At 32.4% G+C, this 26,644-nt stretch overlaps 1 protein-coding gene across 2 annotated transcripts; it reads left to right on the top strand.

The window, feature by feature from the left end:
- Positions 1–40: 40 nt before the first annotated feature.
- LOC113072522 (polycomb protein SCMH1-like) lies at positions 41–26,149 on the top strand. Of its 2 annotated transcripts, XM_026245514.1 has the most exons (15): positions 41–119; positions 5,968–6,030; positions 8,186–8,254; positions 8,331–8,407; positions 9,387–9,621; positions 11,036–11,124; positions 11,210–11,453; positions 18,320–18,618; positions 18,730–18,856; positions 21,176–21,379; positions 21,463–21,624; positions 22,642–22,770; positions 23,037–23,246; positions 24,268–24,422; positions 25,540–26,149. In XM_026245514.1, exons 2-15 carry the CDS (start codon positions 6,000–6,002, stop codon positions 25,663–25,665), a joined length of 2,157 nt encoding a protein of 718 aa, XP_026101299.1. In that variant the 5' UTR covers positions 41–119; positions 5,968–5,999; the 3' UTR covers positions 25,666–26,149. The 2 variants fall into 2 exon arrangements, with proteins under 2 accessions (XP_026101299.1, XP_026101300.1); XM_026245515.1 differs by lacking the exon at positions 5,968–6,030.
- Positions 26,150–26,644: the final 495 nt, after the last annotated feature.

Here is a 26,644-nt window from a genome sequence, read left to right as displayed (position 1 = left end):
GCGAGAAGCAGCACGCGACGCTGCTGTGCGTCTGCGCATGCGCAGTTCTGACCCAAACATGGCGACGGAGAGCTGCGAAAAGTGCTGAATTCTGTCTACATTTCGACAAAATCGCGAAGGTGGGTCGACATTTCTCCACTTGTTTTATTTTCTCCCGCGCGTTATGATACTAGTCGTTATATCAGATGGCAACGGAGAGCTTTTTTAAAGACTAGATATGATAATTTCGGCGTTTATTTTGCCTGATGTTCAGCACTTTCTGTGCTGCTGGCGATTATTCACGTAATTCATTATTCATTATTCATGTTGTTATTTCTGAAGTGTCCGTGGATCCTGACGAAGCTGGTCAAATAACGCACAGATGTGTTGTTTTTCGTCGTTATTGATCATATTGTTGATGATGTGTCTGATGTCGTCATCGCTGATGACGTCTGCTTAATATCAGCTGTCAATCTCAGGCGTTTGTAAACACACTCATGTTTAAGTTATTTAATTATTTATTTATTTATCTATTTATTTATTTAGTTATTGCGTTGTTATATCAGTATTACCCGTTTATTACCGCTTTCACAGTAATGTATATAGTAATTATTAAATACTAGATAATGAATCAGATTAGCATAGTATCTATTACCATCTCTGTCCCATAATACGAGCCATTTTTCAGCCATTAGTCATTTTTATGTATTTATGATATTCTGACTTAACAGCTGCTATCTATAATAGTTATTCTTTCTTCAAGTGTTTTCAATTGATTATTTACAATTATACATTACACCTTTTAACAACTATATATTATAATAAAATATGATATGCACTATATGTATGAATAAATATATGAAATATATGTAAAACAAAATCTATTAATTTTTAATTATAATACATTTCATGTGTATTTAAGTATATAATTTGTTTCTATAATAATTAATAATATTTATTGACAATATTATTTTTAGATGTGTTTATTATAAATGTCTTAATTCTTGTTTATATATATATATATATATATATATAAATATATATATATATATATATATATATATATATATATATATATATATATAATGCGAAATAATGATTGATTTAGTATTTACTTTCCAAATTTCAGTGAATTTGTAAACTGAAATATATGTATAAACATATTTATATATATATAATATTATTCTTTTTTTATTTTATTTTTTTTAATCCATACCAACCATAAGGGATCACATATTTGTTTACATGTTTGATAACTGTAATACTTAGGTAGGAATAAAATGATATAAGTGAATATGGGATGTCCTTCAAACTTTCCGAATCTTTTATTTTATTTTATTTTTTATAAATGTAGAAGCTGTGAGCTGTTCAGCATGATAAATGAGTGTGTGCAGGTGTGTGTTTGTGAAGTGAATCAGGTGGAGGTAGCTGTGTTTAGTCTGGAGCGTGTCTGTGATGGAGAACAGAGAGAGAGAGAGGAGAGCTGTATGATGCAAACCGCTTGAAATCAAACACACAAATGAAAGCAGTCCTGAGCATGCGCATGTTTGTTGTTATAAATGATGAAAAGGGAGAGAAACACACACAAACTCCGCCCACCACACCCAGTCACGCCACTAAGCCCCGCCCACCTGTCAATCAGTGAATCAGACTTGAGCAAACAAAGCTTTTCTGAGAATCAATGATTGTGGATGTCGTCAGTCGGGTGAATAAATTAATATAATTGTGTTTTTGGGGGAGGATTTATTTCGGGACTGTGATGCCTCTGGGAATGTTGAGATCAGAGGGATTCCTGATAGAGCAGGGTTTTCTCTGGGAATTTCGGTGGGAATTATGGGATGTTATTATGATTAAAATGCTTTGTAGGAGAGTCAGAAGAGATGTTCATTTAATAAAACAGTAATAGTAATTTTTAATGTTAATTACTTTCTATTTGATAAATTCAATATAATAACGTAATAACAATTTACTTTATATTTAATATTTAATAAACATTTTCTAATATAAAAAAAATATTAAAACAATTGATCAACTGATTTTAAATATTTGATGGCAAAAGTCATTAATACGTTTCTTAAGTAAGATTTATTAGTAAAAACTTATTTGCATAAAGTGGATCTAAGTTTTTGTATAATTTGTTCATTAATATCTTTTTACAGTAATTGTGATATTAAATTCTGTTTTATCAAACTTTTGGCCATTTTTGTTAACCATGAATGTTAAATATATATGAATAAATGAACAATGACTGAAATAGTATTTCTTGTAAAACATAAAAAAAAAAAAAAAATTATTCAGTGAACACATTTTTCAAGGAAGTGTTAAAGTTTTGTTCATGAAAACTGTTGCATTCAATCATTTATTCGCATATATTTCTTATATATTCTGCTTATTTGTATGTTCAGCATGTGTTTAACTGCTTTTTGTTACACACTTTTAAAAAAAATAATATGCTAAGGATCATCTATATATATATCTATATATATCTATCTATCTATATATCTATCTATCTATCTATATATATATATATATATATATATATATATATATAGATGATTCTTAGCATATTTTTTTTTAAACAAGTGTGTGTGTGTGTGTGTAATGGAATAAGTGAGTCATTTGCCTAATGATTTGCATCGAATAATGTGTTTTTTTAGCGCTGCATGCGTCGATTCCTCTCTCAGGTTTACTCTCTGATGAAGAGAAAACCATAAATCTACAATAACATTATGAGACGTGTCTGAGAATCAGGCTCTGTATTTATCAAGCTTCACAAAGTGCTGCTTTAGTCTGAAGTGCTGACAATTCATGAAATTTACTCCTACTTTCAAGCTTAAGTATTAAAGCAAGTTATCAAGTTTCTTAAAGCTAAAAATATTTTTTTATCAAAAGAAGGAAAAAACATGATAAAAATCGTTTTTTTTTTTTTTGAATTTGAGGTGAAAGTTGCATTTAATGAGATTCATGCATATTTAGTTTATAATTTTGGTGAATGATTCTTTTATGAATTTTAAGGATGTTCTGATTGTATTCATTTATATAATAATTATTTATATGATTTCAGTAATTATAGCTGAAATATGAGCATATTCAGGAATAGTTCGCAGGGATCACTGGGTCAGGAGTCTGTGGGGAAATGACTCGTTAGCAAGAGGATCAATTAGCGATGACCTCTGACCCCGCACACATCATTAGAGATGCTGTTGTTTTAATTAAGGATCCTTTGATCTCACAGACGAAAATTTTTCCCGCTACATCAGCATATTTCTATTAAATATGCAGTAAAAAAATATATATATAAAATGTATATATAAAAATATTTGACAACAGATTTTACAACCTTTTTCGCACAAATTTGATCTCATTTATGAAACATGAGCAATGCTAGTGTGTGTAATTTGATAAATAATAATTTGCATAAAATAAGTTTTACAGTAATTGTAAATTTAGTTAAAATTAAACTGTTGGACAGTATTTACGTAACCATTTTACATTAAATTGTTTTTGTTAATATTTAGAATTATATTTATTTTATATTTACTGTTTTAATTTTGTTGTATGTTTTCTTAAATATTTTATGTATATATAGTTTTTATTTACTTTTTAGTACTTTAACTGAAATGAAATGAGAAATGTTTATTTTTTAATTATTATTGTTATTGATAATATAGTTTTAATAGTTTTTACTGATATTTTGAAAAAAATGTATTGTGTGTTTTTGTAATTTTTATAAGTTTTTTATAAGTTTTTAAGTTTTCCTTAGGTTTGGTGTATTTAGTTTGAGTTATTTTAGTATTTTAATTTAAACTAAATAAACATGAGAAATGTTACCTTGGTAACAATCTGAATTTAAAATAAATTATTTTTCTAATTTAATGTTTATTTTATTTCAAGTAATGCAAATATTTTGTACAGTTTTAGTTTTAACTCTTTTAGTACGTAAAGTTAAACAAAAAAAAGATGAGAAATGTTGGTTTGGCAACTATCTGAAATAAAATAAATTTACTTTTTATATTGAATGTATTTTTTTTTTTTTTGAAGCTATTTTTTGTTATTTTAGTTACTTTAATTACTTTGGTGAATTTCAATTTAGTGAAATTAATTAAGATATGTGTGTGTGTGTGTGTGTGTGTGTATTTATATATATATGTATATTAGTGCGCAACAATCACGATTAATCTCATCTAAAATAAAAGTTTCTGTTTATATAATATACGTGTGTGTACTGTGTATATTTATTATGTATATATAAATACACAAACATACAATATTTTACTAAATATATATATATATATATATATATATATATATATATATATATATATATATATATATATATATATATATATATAATATAGATTATATGAATATAAATATATACATGTAAAGATTTCCAAAATATATAATGTATGTGTGTGTCTTTATATATATTTTTAGTTGATTTTGATTGCTTCCAGTGTCCTCGTTTGTAAGTCGTTTTGGATAAAGGCGTCTGCTAAATGACTAAATGTAAATGTAAAGTAATGAATAGTTTTGGTTTTATTCATCAATAAATGCCCTGTTCTGAGAGAGAAATGAGTGCTTTAGCACAGAAACACTCACATTATTCTGTGAATGTGAAAGCTGAGAAGGAGACATCAGCAGAGAGTCAGAGTGAAAGAGAGCGACTGAACAACTGAAGGTCAGAGGAATGAACTCTTTAATTGCGTGACATAAATAACCAACTCATTTCTTCAGCCTATAATTGTCTGCCGGCGTGTGGAATCAATTACTGATCTAATACGACTCGTCTCTCGTTGTCACGTTCGTGTCAGAAGCGCTCCGTGGCAGAGTTTGCTCATTAGATGCTCTGCGTTTCTTGGCTGTAAGAAGGAAGTGTGTGTTTCTGTGGGCGGCTGAACTGAAGTGTGTGTGCTTGTGTGTTTTGGGAAGTTTCCATCCCTCAGCAGAGAGTGTGTTTTCTGTTTCATGTCTCGTAAGAGAGAGAGCCGTGTCCTGTACCATGAAACGCTTCGGGATGTTTGTGTTTTAACTGCAATATATATATTACTGAAAATGCAAGATGATGATCTCTTATCTTTTATAAGAATCCTGAACATGGCATTTCTACTGAGATGAAGCTTTATGACAAAAACTTTATTTACACACTTAAAAAAATTAATCTTTAAAATTGTGTCTTTCTTCCTCAAGGATCAGTGACTGTACGTTTTGTGATGAACTGTGTAAATGTTATTATTTTTATGTATAATTCTTTTGGTGTTTTCATAAGATTTCATCCACATTGTTTAAAAAGAAGCATTATATATATATAAAAAAATAGATATAAAATATATATAAATATCAAATTGTATATTATATTAAAATGCAGAAAAAATAAATAAATTCTATTTTATTTAAATTAATATTTTTAATTACAATTTAAAAGATTTGTTTTGTGTTTTAATAGAAATTACTTACTGTTTCGATGCTAAGTTATATATATAATATAAAATATATAAATATATACACACAAACACAAACGTGTAAGGTAATTTGGTGCTATTAATTATTTTAAAACAAATACAATAATAAAGAATATTCTAATTAATAATTCATGCCCCATGTATGGAGGACCAAACCTGCATAAATTACAAATAAATGCATACATGTAACAATTGGAAACTAGATTAAAAAAATAATAAATTTAAAACAAATCTAATTAATTTGTATTACCTTTATGTATTTATTTTTATTTATTTATTTATTTTTTACTTTCAAATTTCTGCAGGTTTGGTTCTCCATAGCCATGGCCCATTTGTAAATTAAAGTATGATAAAGAATTATCCAATTATTGGAGCAGTTCAAGCATAAAAGCTATGCATGTTTTCATAAATTCTGCTACAATGTTAAATGCATCTCACTTAAGAGACATATTTTGAATTATAAACATGCCTGATGAACTAGAGATGTCCACTTGACAGATCTGCATGATCTCTGTGTGTCTCACAGATCGACTGCTCGGGACGTTCATACAGCAGCCGATGCTAAACATGGTCCGAACCACACTGAAAGGTAAAAAAACATCCAGAGAGTAACTTACAGATTTCACTTCCAGTGTTGGGGAGTGTTACTTTTAAAAGTAATGTATTACAATTTGTGTTACTCCCCTAAAAGTAACTAATTACGTTACTTAGTAACTTTTTATGGAAAGTAATGCGTTAAGTTACTTTTGAGTCACTTTTTAAATCTGGGCAGGGCTTGCTCACTTTTCAGAATAAAAGTGAAATAAATACGACTCTGTAAATTCATGTCTGTACAGTAGAGCGCAGCTTTAACAAATTGCATGAAGAATATAAGACGGGTGAAGAAAGTTCAACACTATTCAGCAATGACAAAAATGAAACATAAATGTGTCCTTTTTGCTTAGTTTGGTTGAATTAGATCATCACAGGTCAGCAGCAAAGAAAGTTAAATAAAATGTGATTAAATACACAATAATATTAAATAATGTCTTATTTAACATATTTAATTATTGCAGGTTTGCGTCATATTTAGCGTTGCTATTGTTCAAATTGTATCGATTCCAATGTGGTTAAAAAATTATATCAAACATATTTATCCTGTGCCTCATTATTGCAAAACATTTAGTTGCAGCTGAAAACAATACACAAAAATCAGTAGGCCACATAAAAACTGCAAAGAGCTGCAAAATCACGTGAAATTTTTGAATAATAATCAAGTGTCTGATTCCTGAACTTAAGTTTCCTGAACTTAAGTTTCCGATTGCTGAACTTAAGTTTCCGATTACTCAACTTGAATATTCGATTACTGATTTTAAGTATCTGATTCCTGAACTTAAGTGTCCTGAACTTAAGTGTCCGATTACTGAACTTAAGTGTCCGATTACTGAACCTAAATATCTGATTCCTGAACTTAAGTGTCCTGAACTCAAGAATCTGATTACTGAACTTAAGTGTCCTGAACTTAAGTGTCCGATTACTGAACCTAAATATCTGATTCCTGAACTTAAGTGTTCTGAACTCAAGTATCTGATTACTGAACTTAAGTGTCCTGAACTTAAGTGTCTGATTACTTAACTTAAATATCTGATTCCTGAACTTAAGTGTCCTGAACTCAAGTATCTGATTCCTGAACTTAAGTATCCGATTCCTGAACTCAAGTATCTGATTCCTGAACTTAAGTGTTCTGAACTAAAGTGTCCGATTCCTGAACTTAAGTGTCCAATTCCAGAACTTAAGTGTCCTGAACTTAAGTATCCGATTCCTGAACTTAAATATCCAATTCCTGAACCTAAGTGTCCTGAACTTAAGTGTCCAATTCCTGAACTTCAGTGTCCGATTCCAGCACTTAAGTGTCCTGAACTTAGGTATCTGATTCCTGAACTTAAGTGTCCAATTCCAGAACTTAAGTGTCCTGAACTTAAGTATCTGATTCCTGAACTTAAGTGTCCAATTCCAGAACTTAAGTGTCCTGAACTTAAGTATCTGATTCCTGAACTTAAGTGTTCTGAACTAAAGTGTCCGATTCCTGAACTTAAGTGTCCAATTCCAGAACTAAAGTGTCCTGAACTTAAGTATCCGATTCCTGAACTTAAATATCCAATTCCTGAACCTAAGTGTCCTGAACTTAAGTGTCCAATTCCTGAACTTCAGTGTCCGATTCCAGCACTTATGTGTCCTGAACTTAGGTATCTGATTCCTGAACTTAAGTGTCCAATTCCAGAACTTAAGTGTCCTGAACTTAAGTATCTGATTCCTGAACTTAAGTGTCCAATTCCAGAACTTAAGTGTCCTGAACTTAAGTATCTGATTCCTGAACTTAAGTGTCCAATTCCAGAACTTAAGTGTCCTGAACTTAATTGTCCGATTCTAGAATTGGAATCAATTTTCGATTTCCCAACCCTATTCATATTCTGATTTAGCTTTTTAATTTTTACTCATTTTGAGGAATACTGAATCTTTTTCTTTTTTTATTAAAAAGCAATGCATTACTTTACTAATTACTTAAAAGCATAATTACATTAACTTGAGTTGCTTGTAATGTGTTCCCCCTGACACTATCAACTTCACCCAGAAGTGATAATGCATTCATCATTTACAAACCTCTACGACTATCTTTCTTCAGCTGAACATTATGATCGGAAATCCAGTACGTGATATTCAAGCCTTGACTTTTCCGTACTTCAAAATTAATTTCTCTTTTGCAGATCACAAAGACAGTAAGAAGGATAAAGTGAGCCGGAGCATGTCTCTCACAGGTCCTGGACCAGTCAAAGGTAAAGACTCTGAACTTTAAGTGCTGTACGCGATCGTCGTGAGTTTGTGAAGCATCGGTGTGTTTCTCTGCTGCAGTGACGGAGTCGTTCTCATGGGAGGAGTATTTGAAAGAGACCTCGTCTGATCCTGCTCCTCCCGGCTGCTTCAGACAGGTGAGGCGATGATGGTTCGGCCGTCTTTAAAGAGCATTTCAAGTTATTTTAAATAAAATAAAAATAAAAACACTTTAACCCTGTATTCTTGTGGCTCAAGTGAAAGAACATTGTGTTAGCAGCGCAAGGTTGTGGGTTCGATTCCCAGGGAACACATGTTAGGTTTAAAATGTAGCCTGAATGCACTGTAAGTCAAGTGTCTGCTAAATGCATATATTTAATTTTAATTTAACCATTTCCTCCATATTTTCACTATATCAGATGGTATGAGCCATAAAAGCCTGATGGATCAAATATGACACACACACAAAAAACACACATGCTAACTTTAGCTTTTTTATCACTAGCAGTGAGAAGTTTCTGAAAAGAAACGATACATTTTTTAAAATATATATATATATAATTATTTTTAATGAAATAACTTTACTATTATAAATAACTGCTTTTTATTTTAATATTTTTAATGTAATTTATTCCTGTATTTTCAGCATTATTACTTCAGTCTTCAGTGTCACATGATCCTTCAGAAATCATTCTAATATGATGATTTACTGCTCAATAAAGATTTATTATTATTATTATTATTATTATCAATATTCAAAATAGTTAAGCGCATTTTTTTCAGGATTCTTTGATGAATAGAAAGATTCAAAGATCAGCATTTATCCGATCTAATAGAATTAATTATTTTGATGCAGAAAATACAGCTTTTTGATCACAGGAATAAATTACATTATAAAATATATTCATATAGAAATCAGTTCTTTTAAATAGTAAAAATCTTAAAATTTTTTACTGCTCTTGCTGTATTTTTTTATCAAATAAAAGCAGGCTCGGTGAGCAGAAGAGTCTTACTGTTCAAAATCTTTTGACTCGTAGTGTATATTTTTTAGATTGGTATTTTATAATCAATAATAATTCAAATGCAAACCTATCAAAATAATGAATAGTATGTTAATACTGAGTGTTTGTTCTCCAGTCTCGGATTCCTCCCTCAAACGAGTTCAAGGTGGGGATGAAGCTGGAGGCCCGGGACCCTCGTAACTCCACCTCCACCTGCATCGCCACGGTGATGGGCTTGATGGGCGCGAGGCTCCGCCTCCGTCTGGACGGCAGCGACAGCACCAACGACTTCTGGCGATTGGTCGACTCCGCCGACATCCAGCCAATCGGAACCTGCGAGAAGAACGGAGACATGCTGCAGCCGCCGCTGGGTACGAGTGATGTCACTTCCTCTCAACAGCTAATCTTAGAAGAATGAATCATCTAATGCTGAGTCAGTGTTTTACACAAACAAGTGGACAAATATAGCAGCTGCGTGTTATTTCCATAAGGCTGTTTTTCAGAGCGCTCGTCCGTCTTCATTTTTAGCTTAATTTTCCACAGGTCTGTGTTACTTGAGTATCATTATAACACCACCGTAGTCTTAGTTTTTTGTTTTCGGTTTCATTTTAGATTTTCTGTTTCCATTTCTTTTTTTAGAGTATGTTTATTTAGTTTTTATTCATGTTTATGTCAAACAAGTGTAGGTTTTTTTATGTTTTATTTCAATTAACGTAAATTATATCCTCTTCTTTAATGTTGCCTTTCTTCCGGTTTTATTAGTATTTATTTATATTTATTTTAATGCTCATATAATATAATTCATAATTATATATATATATATATATATATATATATATATATATATATATATATATATATATATATATATATATTTTATTTAATTTTTTTATTTTTTTTCATGTTCAATTTTATTTGTTACTGTTTATTAAAATGTTTAGTTTTATTTTAGTTTTAGAGATTTTAGTACATCATCTTAAACTAAACAAAAATTAAATAATTTAGCTTTGTTTATTCTCTCGTTTCCCATCATTTTAATTTTAGTTTACATTTTTAGTTTTAGTTTTTGCAATTTTACTGTGTATTTTAGTGTTTTCTATTATTTTATGTTTTTTTTTTGTTGTTTGATTTTAGCACTTCATCTTAAACCGAACAAAAATGTAAAATTTTCCTTTGCAACTAACTGAAATATATATATATATATTTCTTTCTTTTTTATTGCTATTAATGTTTGTTTTATTTCACGTGACAAATGTTTTTCTGTATTTATTGTTAATTTTAGTTAACGATAATAGCAATTAAATAGAAATTACATCCTATTCTCTAATGTCACCTGCCTTCCTGTTTCAATTAATACTTATAATAATAATATAATAATATAATAATTAAATAATTAAATATAATAATTCTTATATTTTATTACTACCTTTTAGAATGTGTAGGTTTAGTTTTTTTATACCTATTTAGACTTTATTAAATGTAATTTCTGTTTTACTTGTAGTAATATTAGTACTTCAACTTAAACTAAATGAAAATATTATTTTTTAAATATATTCCATTAGATTTTTACACTATTTTAATTACAGTTTTTTTTTTTTTTTAGTTTTTTTTTATTTATTTATTTTATTTATTTATTTATTTTTTACAACATTGGTCTGTTGCAGGAAATTATATAGTCTTTTCTCATTTTACTTCCTCTTTTGCCGTCTTCCACTTTGGAGATGAATGTGATCACACTGGAGCAGAATCACTGATAATAACTGCGTCTCTCCCTCGTGTCCTCAGGATTCAGGATGAACGCCTCGTCGTGGCCCATGTTTCTCCTGAGGACCCTTAATGGAGCAGAAATAGCACCTGCCACGGCATTTAAAAAGGTTCTGGACCTCTTCAGAGAGAGAGTCACATCATGCAATCACATTAAAAGGGTTTTCTGACACTGACGCTCTGTGTTTCCGGCAGGAGCCGCTGCGGCCGCCTCAGAACGGCTTCAAGCCCGGCATGAAGCTGGAGGCTGTGGACAAGAAGAACCCGTACCTGATCTGTCCGGCCACCATCGGCAAGGTGAAGGGGGAAGAGGTGTTCGTGATGTTCGACGGCTGGAGGGGGGCGTTCGATTACTGGTGCCACTATGACTCCAGGGACATCTTCCCCGTGGGCTGGTGCTCGGTCACCAAACACAGCCTGCAGCCGCCCGGAAACAGCAGTGAGTGACCGCTTCACAAACCTTTACTCTGTACTTCAGAAACTCTCTTAGAGGGTCGTATTCGCTCTGAGATGAGGAATCGGTGAAGAGAGAGAGATTGCTGTCTAATCAGCCAGTATTGTCTTTAATAGCATGCATAGCACTTTATCTTTTATAACATGGGATTTTGATCAAATATATTCATTCTTGATTTTTATAAAATGTTGCAAAAAGATGCAATTTTTTTTTTTTTTTTTTGTAAAGCATGTAAAGTAAATATCTTTATTAGAAATCTGGTGTGGAGCATGCCTCAGATTCACGCAATGTTGTCAGCTTTTTTTCCCTCTTACATGTTTGCATCTCTGAGTTTTGGTCTGGGAAGGTTGTAGGTTAATATCCCACCAAAGCCATAAAAAAAAAAAAACATAAAGAAAAAAAATAAATAAAAACCAACTAAAAATGAAAATAAACACTACATATTACATTTTTAAAAAATTAAGTAAATAATTAAATTACATTAAATAAAGCAGAAAAACCCAAAATTGATGTACTAAAATATGTATGTAACTGAAATAAAGTTAATACTAAATAATAATAAAAATGACAAAAACACGGAGCAAAATTACTAAAAAATAAAAATAAATAAATAAATAATCATAAACAATATCATATCATAATGATAACATAGCACTGGACTGAACCTGGTGAAAAGTCAACTTAGATAAAGCTTAATGGATTTTTAATTTGGTTTAGCAAACTTATTTTATTTCAGCTAATTGTCAGTGCAACATTTCTCATTCCCTCAAAACTAAAACTCATTAAAAAAAAATAGATAGATAGATAGATAGATAGATAGATAGTGGGATAGATAGATAGATAGATAGATAGATAGAGAAATATTCAACAAAATTGCCCCAATTACTAGAATGTTAACTAAAATTCAAATGAAAACAGAAAATATAAAAATAAAAACAAATTCAAAATATGAAAAACCATAATACAACAAATTGTTAGTCAAGATGAATGCAGTTGTTTTCATTAATCATTAGAAGACAAAAAGTTACTTAGTGCATCAAAACTAAATGCCTTGACGGCTTACTGCTGTAAAAAAAAAAAAAAAAAAAGTTAAGAACTAAAACGAGTAAAACTAGAACTGAGATAAAAATAAATGAAAGCCAAATGGAAGTGTAAAAATAACAAAATAATGTTATTACTTAAAAACTGGAATTCTATTTTTAAAAAGGTAACTCAAAATAGTATAAGTACTGTGATATCATATAAATAACACTAAAACGCCTCTGGTTCCTGTGCTTTTCTGTATTCTGGTAAAAAGGAAGAAAGTAACGAGGTGTAACTGCTTGTGTGAGCAGCAGGGCGCGCTACAGCTCTCTGAAACACCACCGTTTACCCAGAAACCCCCTCAGGATCACGTGATCCTCTGAGACGAGAACACTTTCCTTCAGTCTCAATCAAGGCTGTCTGTTTCTCAGAGAGGTTTTAAAGCGTCTTCCTTTACTCTTTCAGCCTTTAAAACTTAATGCAATCATCATTTGGTCTGTTCTGTGGTATGTTTCCATCTGGCCTAAACTAAAACCTCATCTGGCGTGAAATAAAATAGAAATATATTGATTAAAACAAAACGAAAAAAGAGTGAAGAAGAAGAATTTAATGTGATAGCTTCTGTGTTATTTAGAGCTATAATACATAATAATATTTTAAATTATTTGTGTTTTATTTTAAATTTTGTTTAAGTTTTAGTAATTTTGTTTTAAGCTTTTGTCATTTGTATTAGTTTTTTTTATATATATATTTCTATTTGTTTTAGTAATGTTAGTACTTCAACATTCACTCAGCTTCATTATTTGTTAACTATTACAGTATAAGTTAGGATTTTGAATTGATTTATTTTAGGTTTTATTATACTATATAATCTTTCATTTATATGGATTACATTTTAGTAAATTTGTTATATGCTTATATATATTTCTAACTTCAACTTTAACATATATTTTTTCAGTTAGTGGCCAATGCAACATTTCTCATTTTCATTTAAGTTGAAGCTTTTCATCTATAGTAATGATAATATGATTAATTATATAATTGCATCTGAGATTGATGCATCTGACTGGGTTTTCCGACTTGCGATCCATATTTAATCTTTTAAATTTTCACACAAAAATATAGCTTATGATTGGGATTGCCAGTATGCTAGATCTAGATTGCACCTACAGTATATTGTGTGCAATAAATAATGTAATTTTTGCCACTGAAGGTGAACATTTCACTCTCATATTAACAAGAATGGATCGTGAAAGTAATAAAAACGCTTTATTTGACTGAACAGAATCCAGAAACGTTTTATAATGATCTGTAAAATGAAACACACACTGAAGTCATGAATCAGCTTGGATTTGATCCAGATCTGGTGTTTTGAATGGACTCAGTCTGAGCCGTAGATGATGATATACATGTTTCCATTAATGTTCATTCGGCCGCAGCTGGAATTCATTTGGAGTTTGCAGAAAATTTCCCCAAATTATACAAACCTCCGGATCTCGCGTTGCAGTGTTTGTAATTCCGCGCCGCATGTTGTTCTGCGAATTACTGACATTTGTTTAAAGGATTTGTTTTGGATCTGGATAATATGGAATGACCTGCGCTGTTTGTTTTTTTGTAGCCCATCCAAGTAATTATGTGTAAATGAGATAATTAGCCAATGAGCCGCGCGGGTCAGGAGGGATTCGAGAGTTTGTGTGAAAATAAACAAATCGCACATCTGTGAGAAAAGATGGAGAATAACCAGAGAAATGGGACAGACGGAGAGGAAAAGTGGTAAGAGTGTTTACAGTAAAGACCTACGACTAGAAAAAAGCGTTTAACTGAAACACACACATCAGACAGACCAAAAACATTAAATGAGGAGTCTCTTCAGTTAGAAGTTTGCATGAAATGTTTTAATGAGCGTGGGATTATTTTCTGTGCTTTGTGGCATTCAGGTAGGACGTGCCTAATTTATAAAAAAAAATAATAACTGTAAATAATCAAGGATGCATTAAATTGATCAAAAGTGACAGTGAAGACATATATAGTGTAACAAAAGATTTCTATTTCAAATAAATGTTCTTTTGAATTTTCTATTCATCAAAGAATCCTGAAAAAAAATTCCATCACGATTTCCACACACACACAAAAAAAAATGTTTTTCAACAAGTTTTCTTGGATCACGTGACACTGAAGACTGGAGTAATGATGCTGAAAATTCAGGTTTTACCAGAGCAATCAGTTGCATTAACAATGTTTTTGTTGTACTGTACTGTAGGGTAGTGGGTCATGTTAAAACTCAAGCCTGTCTGTGTGATCGCTGCCATATGCTTGAGTAAAGCGTGTCAGATCTCTAGCAAACTCTTTTTCCTCCCGCACATCCTCTAATTTAGTTACTGGAGTTATTTAGGGGTAAACATGCACTCGTATCCACAGCCACACACTGATGACACACTCAGGGCCATATTTTAACGATCTGAAACGCAAGTGTCAAAGCGCGAAGCGCAAGTAACTTTGTGGGCGGGTCTCGGCGCTGTTGCTATTTTCCCGGCGGGATAAATGGCTCTTGTGCCCGGCGCAAATCTAAAATGGGTTGGTCTGAAGTAGCTTCATTATTCATAGGTGTGGTTTGGGCGTAACGTGAAATAAACCAATCAGAGCGTCATCCAACATTCCCTTTAAAAGCAGGTGCGCAAGTTCCATTATGGATTGCTATTATTATGGCGTATTTACCAGGCGCACGCCAGGAGCGGTTCACAGCCGAGGAGACTGATGTTCTTGTAAGAGCAGTGAAAGACAGAGAAGTTGTGTTGTATGGGGATGGGAGAAACCCACCCAAAATTGCGTCGGTTAAACAGGCGTGGGAGGAAATAGCCACAATTGTTTCATTTATTTTTTTCCTGGTTCTTGACGGACAAACCAATTTGTCAGATGTCCTTATATACATATATGTCTTGCTACTATTGGGCAAACAGGTCTGATCCTTCATTACTACAATTAGCCTGAATAATTTGTAAGCTAGATTTATGCAGCATGCCTATTTTTTCACATCTTCGTGGCACACCATAATGATTTCCGTCATCTCATGTGTTCATATTTTTTTAGTGTAACAATTTATGATTTGCAAAAATAACTGTTGCATCTGTGTAGATTACATGAGCAAAGTGTATGCGCGTTGTGCACGCTATACATTATGGTCAAGCTTGCGCCCTTAAAATAGCATAATGAACAACGCGCAGCGCGCCACTGACTTTAGACTAGGTTTTTTCTGGTCAGTGGCGCAATTGTTTAATGGAACAGCAAAATAGCACCAGGGATTGTATGCGCCGGAACACGCCTCCTTTTTTGCGCTGAACCGCCCAGGAGCGCAAGTTCATTCACTAGTTTAGCGACGTGCTTCTGTGGAGTGAAAAAAAGCGCGCTTTGCGTGGGTGCAAATTAGGAATGACACATGCGTCGGTGTACAAAGTCAATTGCGCTGGGTGCAAAATAGGGCCCTCACTGTGCATTAAAGGACAGTATGTGTTCAGATTTAAGTGTGTGTGTGTGTGTGTGTGTGTGTGTGTGTGTGTGTGTGTGTGAGAGAGCTTGTTTATGTGGTTAATGAGGACACAAATTTGTATAATGACATGGGTATGACACAGGTATTACAATGAGGAAGTGGTTTATGAGGACATTTTTAGTGTCCCTGTAATTCAAAATGCTTATAAATCATACAGAATTAGTTATTTTGAAAATCCAAAAATGCACAAAGTTTCCTGTGAGGGTTAGGTTTAGGTGTAGGGTTGGGGTAGGGCAATAGAAAATACAGTTTGTACAGAATAAAACCCATTACGCCTATGGAGAGTCCCCATAAACCACATATACCAACATGTGTGTGTGTTTGTGTGTGTGTTTGGCCGCACACTTTCCACGTATATTCTACAATATAAGGCTCCTGTTTATATAACAAATGGAGGCCATATTAAATATTATATGAGCTGTTCTGAATATGTTATATTAATTCTAAATGAAAGTATTTTATCTGCTATTTTTGTGATATTTGTTACTAAAATTTGGGATGTAGGTCCTGTTTTCAAGCAATAAATATCAAAGAAACATGCAATAACAGACTCTTTGTATGCATCACATTGTGACAGGTTCGTGAAATAATCAGATGCATGACACTGAGATTATACTGCCACAGTAATCTACCAAAATAATCTATATAACCATAAATTTACAATAGAACTTCAGTAATCAGACTGTAAAACCAAACTCATCAGACCATAACACCTAGTAATCTAACAATAAACATAACGAAACTACTTAACCAAGACTAGATAACCAAAATGATGACATAATATAACCACAACAATCAGACAACATTGCCAACACAACAATCAGACAATTAGATTGTGCAATATAATTAGACTATGCACAGTAACTGCAGTATTCAGACTAAATGACCATAAGTAACCACAATTATCAGACCATACCACCACAATAATCAGACTATATAGCCTCTATGATCAGACTATATAACCGTAAGTAGACTATATATAGTTACAGCAGTAATCAGACTATATAACCACAATAATTAGACTATATATAGCAACTGCAGTAATCAGATTATGTAACCACAATAATCAGACCATATAACCATAAATTTATTATAACCACAATAATCAGACTAACCATAAAAAATAGATTATATATAGTCACTTCAGTAATTAGACTATATAACCTCAATAATCAGACCATATAACCGTAAGTAGATAACCACAATAATCTGACTATTTAACCACAAAAAGTAGACTATATATACTAGTAACTTCAGTAATCAGACTATATAACCTCAATAATCAGACTATATAATCAAGATAAGTAGACTATATTTTGTAACTGCATGAATCAGATTATATAAGCACAATAATAAGACCACATAACTGTAAGTAGATGATATAACCACAGTAATCAGACTTTAACCATAATAAGTAGACTATAAAATAATTGCAGTAATCAGACTATGTAACAATCACTATGATCTGACTACATAACCACAATAATCAGACTATATAACCATAAGTAGACTATATATAGTTACTCCGGTAATCCAGACTATATAACGAAAATAATTAGACTATATATAGCAACTGCAGTAATCTGATTATGTATCCACAATAATCAGACTATATAACCATAAAAGTAGACTATATACTCTATAGTTACTTCAGCAATCAAGACTATAATAACGATAATAATTAGACTATATATAGCAACTGCAGTTATCAGATTATCCACAATAATCAGACTATATAACCATAAAAGTAGACTATATACTCTATAGTTACTTCAGCAATCAAGACTATATATGACAATAATAATTAGACTGTATATAGCAACTGCAGTAATCAGATTATGTATCCACAATAATCAGACTATATAACCATAAAAGTAGACTATATACTCTATAGTTACTTCAGCAATCAAGACTATATATGACGATAATACTTAGACTATATATAGCAACTGCAGTAATCAGTTTATGTAACCACAATAATCAGACCATATAACCGTAAATTGATTATAGCCACATTAATCTGACTATTTAACCACGAAAGTAGACTATATATAGAAACCACAGTAATCAGACTATATAACATCAATAATCAGACTATATAATCATAATAACTAGATTATATTTTGTTACTGCAGGAATCAGATTATATAACAAAAATAATAAGGCCACATAACTAGACTATATAACCACAGTAATCAGACTTTAACCATAATAAGTAGACTATATTACAGCTATGATAAGAAAAAAAAAATTTAAATATCCCTTTGTTTTTTTAATCTTGCAGTCGGTGTTTCAAAACCGGGTCCTACACCTTCCTCGTCCTCTTCCTCTAACCCTAAACCGCCCCGGCGCTCCATGCCGTCTCCTTACCGCCTGCCGACTCCTCTTCCTCAACTCCCTGTGCGGAAGGGCATCAGGGGACGGCGGCCAAAAAGCGAGACCCTCGCGCTGTTGAAAGCCCTGGCTGTTTCCACTGCAGCCCAGGAACTAGAAGATCAAGGAGAAGCCATGCCCCAAACCACGCCCATTTCCCAGCATCCCCTGCGTCCATACAAGAAGAGGGGACCTAAACCGGGCCACAAGGTAGCATTAAAGGACATTTGTGTGGATTTTTGAAGGGCTGTCACATTAGATAATGTTGTGGAGGGTGTCATTTGGTGAAATACTTTAGCAGATTGTGTTTTTGTTTCTCAGAGGAAGCCCAGACTCCTCCAGAGTGCCATGTCTATAGCAACTAGCTCAGACTCCAGGGTCCCCATGACTCAGATGCCCAGCGAGGGTCTCTCTCCTTTGGGATCCCCCTCATCTGTGGTGTCTACTGGTAATAAAATGAGCTTCTTTACAAATATACCTGCTAGTGTGCAACAAAAGAGAGGTAAATCTGACTTCTTGAACACAGTATGAATACATAACCAGAAATTTCTGTGTATAACCAGGCTATGTAGCCACAGTGGTCAGCTTGTTTTAACAGAGGTATCTAAACACAATAATTTGTTTACGTAACCATAAGAAGACTGTAAAAGTTAAGTGATCAAAATCCACAATTATCAGACCATAGGACCTAATAATCAGACCATATAACCAAATAGAGACAATATACCTAAAGTAAACAGACTGCATAACCAAAATAATCACACAACATAGTCACAGTGACCAGATTATATTATCTGACTAAATAACCACAATAATCAGACTATATTGAATTCAGACTTTAATATAATAATCAATAATAATCAGACATATATATCTACATTCATCCGATTTTGGAAACAAATTTATCAGACCATATCTCTTTAATAATCAGACTATATAGCCACTATGATAATACTACATAAACATAATAATCAGACAATGTGACAACAATTATCAGACTGCATAACTATAATAAGTAGACTATATACAGATTCTATAGTCACTTTGATAAGACTATATAACCACACTAATCAGACATTGTAACTACAGTAATCAGACTATATAACCACTTTGATCAGACTACATAACTACAGTAATCAGACAATATGACCAAAATTATCAGACTGCATAACCATAATAAGTAGACTATATACAGTAACTGCAGTAATCAGGCTATATAGCCACTAATAAGAGTAGATAACCATAATGATCAGACAGTATGACTACAATAATCAGACTATATAACCACCTTGATCAGATTGCATAGCCATAAGTAGGTTATATACAGTAATTGCAGTAATCAGACTATGTAACCACAATTATCAGACCACATGGCTTCTGTAATCAGATTATATAGCCACTTTGATAAGACTATATAACCACAATAATCAAACATTGTAACTACAGAAATCAGACTATATAACCACTTTGATCAGACTACATAACCACAATAATCAGACAATATGACCACAATTATCAGACTGCATAACCATATTAAGTAGACTATATACAGTAACTGCAGTAATCAGGCTATATAGTCACTAATAAGAGTAGATAACCATAATGATCAGACAGTATGACTACAATAATCAGACTATATAACCACCTTGATCAGATTGCACAACCATAAGTAGGTTATATACAACAATTGCAGTAATCAGACTATGTAACCACAATTATCAGACCACATGGCCTCTGTAATCAGATTATATAGCCACTTTGATAAGACTACATAACCACAATAATCAGACAATATGACCACAATTATCAGACTGCATAACCATATTAAGTAGACTATATACAGTAATTGCAGTAATCAGGCTATATAGCCACTAATAAGAGTACATAACCATAATGATCAGACAGTATGACTACAGTAATCAGACTATATAACCACCTTGATCAGATTGCACAACCTAAGTAGGTTATATACAGAAATTGCAGTAATTAGACTATGTAACCACAATTATCAGACCATATGGCCTCTGTAATCAGATTATATAACCACTTTGATCAGACTACATAACTACAGTAATCAGACAATATGACCACAATTATCAGACTGCATAACCATAATAAGTAGACTATATACAGTAACTGCAGTAATCAGGCTATATAGCAACTAATAAAAGTAGATAACCATAATGATCAGACAGTATAACTACACTAATCAGACTATATAACCACCTTGATCAGATTGCACAACCATAAGTAGGTTATATACAACAATTGCAGTAATCAGACTATGTAACCACAATTATCAGACCATACGGCCTCTGTAATCAGATTATATAACCACTTTGATCAGACTACATAACTACAGTAATCAGACAATATGACCACAATTATCAGACTGCATAACCATAATAAGTAGACTATATACAGTAACTGCAGTAATCAGGCTATATAGCAACTAATAAGAGTAGATAACAATAATGATCAGACAGCATGACTACAGTAACAGACTATATAACCACCTTGATCAGACTACATAACCATAATAATCAGACATTATAGCTGCAGTAATCAGACTATAAAACCACAATTATCAGACAGTTTTACTATAATAAAACCATGGTTATTTTTCGTAAGGGCACATAAACATTAAAGTAGACTAAACACAATATATATAAAATATATAACCACAATAATCAGTTTTAATTGGATTTGGTCATAATGTTTCTGTACAGTAATGTTTACACACGCCTGTCCTCTCCGTTTCCATTAGTGTGCGTATATGTGAACAAACACGGGAACTGTGGCCCACATCTGGACCGTAAACAGGTTCAGAGACTGCCGGATCACTTCGGGCCGGAGGCAGTGAATCTGGTTCTGCAGCAGACGGTTCAGGCCTGTCTGGACTGTGCGTACCAGCCCAAAGTGCTTCTGGGGTGCCTGCAGAGCCAAGGCGGCGGAGGAGAGGTGGTCAGAGGTACTGATGAGTGCTTAACAACAAATCTGATTCAGTCTGATTTTAAACACTCACAATAATGAAGTGCTGGTTTGTCTCTCTAGTCCGAACAGATGGTGGGAAGCGGCTGGTGAAGCTGCCGTCAGCGTCGAGCGCCGGGTTTGTGTTGCGCTTCTTGGAGCGAGTGTGTCGACACCTTCAGTGTGATAATCTGTTCAGCAGTCAACCGTTCAGTCCACACAACACCTACGACCGCGCTAAATCAGGTACATTTACAGGCTCAGACTGGCCACAAGAGTGTCTGGTATTCTGATGCTGTGAATTGAAGTTGCTTAAGTTGTTAGGCCAAATGTTAACTAATGTATTGTTAACTAAAACTATTAAAAATCATTTTTGTTTGAAGAGGAAAGTAAATATTAAATAAAATACAAGGTAAAAAATGAACCAAAATAAATGTATATCAATACAAGACGTTTCAAAATATTAATAAAATAAAATAAAATTTATGAAATAAAATTTATGAAATAAGACACTCTAAATTTTAATTACAATTAAACAAATAAAGAAATCTAAATATTTATACATCCTAAAATAGTATATAAAAAAAAATCGATTAATTAACTAAAACTTAAATAAATTATGAAAATAAGCTAATTTAGAATATTCATAAATACATAATGGTGTATAAATAGTACTAAAACTAAATAAAATGACAAACGCAAAATTATTACAAAAAAAACGGAAAACTACCAAAACCAAATTTAAATGAAACTGAAAGTAAAAACTAATATAGAATATTAATAAATAATATAATTGTTTCAAAAGAATACAAAAAATGTCAAAACATTAACATTTTAACAAAGAAAATACTAATGAAAAATTAAAATATTAAATATAAAATTACGATTAAAAGCTCATTAAAAATATTTATTCTAATTAAGAATAAATAATATAATACTATATTAATAATACAAAAAATATGGAAAATGACAAAGCACATAAAAAAATTAAATCTGATAAGATAAAAATAAAAGCCAATTTAAAATAGTAATAAATGAATTAGTATATATTGTAAATAAAACTAAGAACTAATAAAATGACAAAAGCAACGCCAAACTGTAAAAATATTAATATCATACTATTATAATACTATTAAACTGGTGTGTAGATAATACTAAAATAACACTGATGACAAACGTCTAAACTCTTTTGTGTCATTCTTACAGATTTGAGAGTAAATGACTGATGATTATGTTATTTTTGATGTCATATGTTTTGTGTAGTTAAAGAGGAGATGTTGTCAGACGGTCCGTCTCTGAGCAGAGGTGTGAAGCGGATCTCCAGAGACTCTCCGCCGTACTGCGCTCCTCTCTCCCCGAAGCTCCTGCACACAGACACACACCCATCAGAAGGTACAGCTAACACAGACACACACACACACACACACCCGTCAGAAGGTACAGCAAACACAGACACACACACACACACCCGTCAGAAGGTACAGCAAACACAGACACACACACACACACCCGTCAGAAGGTACAGCAAACACAGACACACACACACACACACACCCGTCAGATGGTACAGCAAACACATAGACCACCGAATATAAAGAGGGACCAGAATTTCTGTTGAATTATGAAGAGTGTGTGTGTGTGTGTGTGTGTGTGTGTAGCGGAGACTCTTCCTCCAGAGCAGAATGGATTACTGAAGGAGCAGCGCTTCATGGACTCCGCCTCTAATTCCATGACGCCCCGCCCACAGACTTTGAGAAGCACCTCAGAGTACCAATCACCACCCAGCAGCCCGTATTACCACGGCAACGGCCCGCCTCTACGCAGACAGGCCTCCAACCCCGTCACACAGACGCACAGACGAGTGGAGGGTGAGACGTCACTGAGATGATATCTAATATAATTATTAGATATTTATTTCAAGTTGTAGTTTTTTTTTTTATGTCAGTATTTTTATTCATTTATATTTTCAGTATAGTAAATGAACTATGAAAATGAGAAATAAAGCTGAAATAAAATTTCAAAAAAGCTTTTTATGGGATTTAGTTTCAGTTAGTAATAATAAACCTGTTGCAGACCCATATAATCACAAATCAGCTGTCATTAGAACCGAGAGTCAGAATTGTTTTATTATTTAAATGTTGTAAATGTTTTCATTATAAATAAAAAATAAATGATTTAAAAACAAAATTTCTATAAATAAATTAAATAAAAAAATAATTATGAAACAATAAAAAAATACAGATAAATATTAAATATGTCATGCAAGTGGTAAATTATTGAAATATTGACTTAAAATCTCTTAAAATCAAGAAATTATTTCAGTATTACATGTATTAGTATATATTTATGTGCATGCTAATGTTTTCTTTGTGGTAAATACTGCTCAGATTTTTTTTGTAAATTTAATATAATATTAAATGAGTATAGACTTTATTCACTTTAATATTGTTGGAGATAGATATATTTTAGTATTATATATGTACATGTATATATATATATATATATATATGATGTACACATACATTTAGCAAAAAAAAAATATTTATACTATTTATATTTATTTGCATGCCGTTTTGAATGTCTATTGTTGTAAAATAAATCATTTGTAAAGCATTTCATTCACTGCATCATAAAAAATAGATATTTTTTCACGTGGTTATTTAATATATGAACCATTTTAGTATCAAAATGTTGACAGAAATAACCATATTAAAATATATATTCTATTTCAGAAGAGCACATCTTGTTTTTTTTCATGTTACGTCACCTTTAAGACCTTCTTCACATCTCTGTAACGTTTCAGATACGTCTCAGAAAACCTGACAGAAGCATCAAAGAAGAAAACAAATTACATAATCACGTTAGCATCTCTCTTTCTCTCTCTCTCAGCCGCCAGCTCCACCACGGGTCCTGAGACACCGGCTGACCTTCCCAGAATCCCCGGCAGGAGCCCGTCTTCCTGGTCCATAGAGGAAGTGATGCAGTTTGTGCGGGATGCAGACCCAACAGCGCTGGCTCCACACGCAGAGCTCTTCAGAAAACACGTCAGTGGCCTTCACACCAGTTTACTCCTTTCTTTAGTGCTAGTGTTGAAATAGTGTGCAATCTCACATCTAGGTTATGGGTTCAGTTCTCAGGGAATGCATCAAGTAATGCATTTAAAAAAAAAAACTTAAATGCAATGCAAATCACATCTGCTAAATGCACAAACGCATACAAACACAGAAAAGTGAGCATTAATCAAACCCGCTCTTCTAAAATATTCTCTCGATTGCATTATGTGTGGGGAGCCTAACTCTTATTAGCAAATATGTTCATTCATGAAGTTTATTTTTGAGTAAATTTAATTATTGAAATGTCGTTCAATACAGATTTTCTCAAAAATCTTTAAAATATTATTTATTAATAAAAAATAATATTATCAATAAATAATTATTTACTATAAAATTATAAATAAATAAAAAACACATGTATTTTTTATTTTATATTTACTGCTGACTGGTTTTGTATTTGCATTAAGTAGGTTGCAGCACAGTAAAATAACAAGCAGAGTCTAAAAGTAATCATTCAAATGAATCAAAAATCTTTTTTTAACATACTATAATTTGGGACATACTAATTCTATTTTTTAACACTATTTGTGACCCTGGAGCACAAAACCAATCATAAGGGTCAATTCTTTTGAGAATGAGATGTATGCATCATCTGAAAGATGAATAAATCATCTCTCCATTGATGTCTGGTTTATTAGGAGGACAATATTTGTCTGAGATGCAACTATTTGAAAATCTGGAATCTGGAATTTTGAAAAAAATCAAAATTTTGAAAAAAAAATAATCTTTAAAGTTGTCCAAATGAATTCTTAGCAATGCATATTACTAATCAAGAATTATGTTTTTATGTATTTACTGTAGGAAATGTACTAAATATCATTATCCTCATTATTTTTGGATATTATCCCAAATTTATCATTTTTATTTATACAATGTATTATTGTCTATAGCTACAAATATACCCCAGAAACTTATTTTTTTTTTAGTATGTATGTGAATAGTATTTTTAGATAGTATGTGAATTGGGACAAAGCACCCGTCTCATGAATAACTGAAAATTCCGTGTTTGGCGTGGAAAGAGTTAACTGTGTTAAAACTCCGTCTGCAGGAGATCGACGGGAAAGCTCTGATGTTACTGAGGAGCGACATGGTGATGAAGTACATGGGTCTGAAGCTGGGACCGGCGCTCAAACTCTGCCACCACATCGAGAGACTCAAGCAGAGCAAGCAGTGAAGCAGCACACGGACAGAACACACTGATGGGAAACATTAACACACACACCTGCAGCCAGAGCACACTGTGAGGAACTGAACATTAGTGCCGTTCTCTGGGAAAGACCGGTGCGTTGGGGATGCCATCTCGTCTCCCCAAAGACTCAGACGCTTCACGGGCCGATCAGCTCACCGATAGTGCTGGTGTTTGAGTCTGGCGTTGGCTATTTATCGCTCTACCTCCCTGTGACGTCATACAGCTGTTTCTGGAATCACTTACAGCCACATGAAAACGTTTCATTTGTGTATTTTAGTTCCAACAAAACACGTCATGTTTCGTAACCCTAAAGGAAAAGTTCGGCCAGTCGTCATTATTTACAGTCCAAACCCGTGCTACTTTGTTTTTTTCCGTCGAACACAAAAAGAGACGTTTTGTAGAATGTTCACGCTGCTCGTTTTCATGCAGTTCTGCTACATGGGCGGAATCATTTTTGACCAGAAAGACGCTTTAAACTTTTTCTTTTCGTTTGGTTGGAGATTTAAGTGTGTTCAGAGGTAAAAAATTACTTTAATGTATGGAAGATTACGTCAAAATAATATTAATAGCATAGTTTGGAACAAATAGATTTAAGTAAATCGCATCAGAACGATAAAAAAAAATGTAGGCCTAAAAATTACATTTATGTTTTTGAATTGTACATCGAATTTCCATCGTTCTGGATTACACAGTTTTAATTTTAATATAATAATAAACTTAATGCAATTTATATTTGTCAAGTCATGCATGAATTAAAAAAACGGGACAGATTTTTGCCGTCAAAATCATGCCATGGTTATATTTGAATATTTGAATATTTTCAAAATCCATTTAGACTCAGCATAAACTGATAATTGTGAAAACAGTTACATTTATTCAGTTTAAAAGTATAAACAAAGTTAAATGTGACGAGTGGAACAAGCAATATACTTGATCAAAATTATATATATATATATATATATAT

The sequence above is a fragment of the Carassius auratus genome, unplaced genomic scaffold, assembly GCF_003368295.1.
Source record: "Carassius auratus strain Wakin unplaced genomic scaffold, ASM336829v1 scaf_tig00009243, whole genome shotgun sequence".
In the NCBI taxonomy this organism is placed as follows: Eukaryota; Metazoa; Chordata; class Actinopteri; order Cypriniformes; family Cyprinidae; genus Carassius; species Carassius auratus.
This window is presented reverse-complemented; position numbering and strand designations above follow the sequence as displayed.

Excerpts from the sequence above, each read along its gene's own strand:
- LOC113072522 (XM_026245514.1), top strand. The coding sequence starts at position 6,000 with ATGCTAAACATGGTCCGAACCACACTGAAAG. Across the intron at positions 9,622-11,035 it reads CATGCTGCAGCCGCCGCTGG|GATTCAGGATGAACGCCTCG; the intron begins GTACGAGTGATG and ends TCGTGTCCTCAG. Across the intron at positions 18,619-18,729 it reads GACCTAAACCGGGCCACAAG|AGGAAGCCCAGACTCCTCCA; the intron begins GTAGCATTAAAG and ends TTTGTTTCTCAG.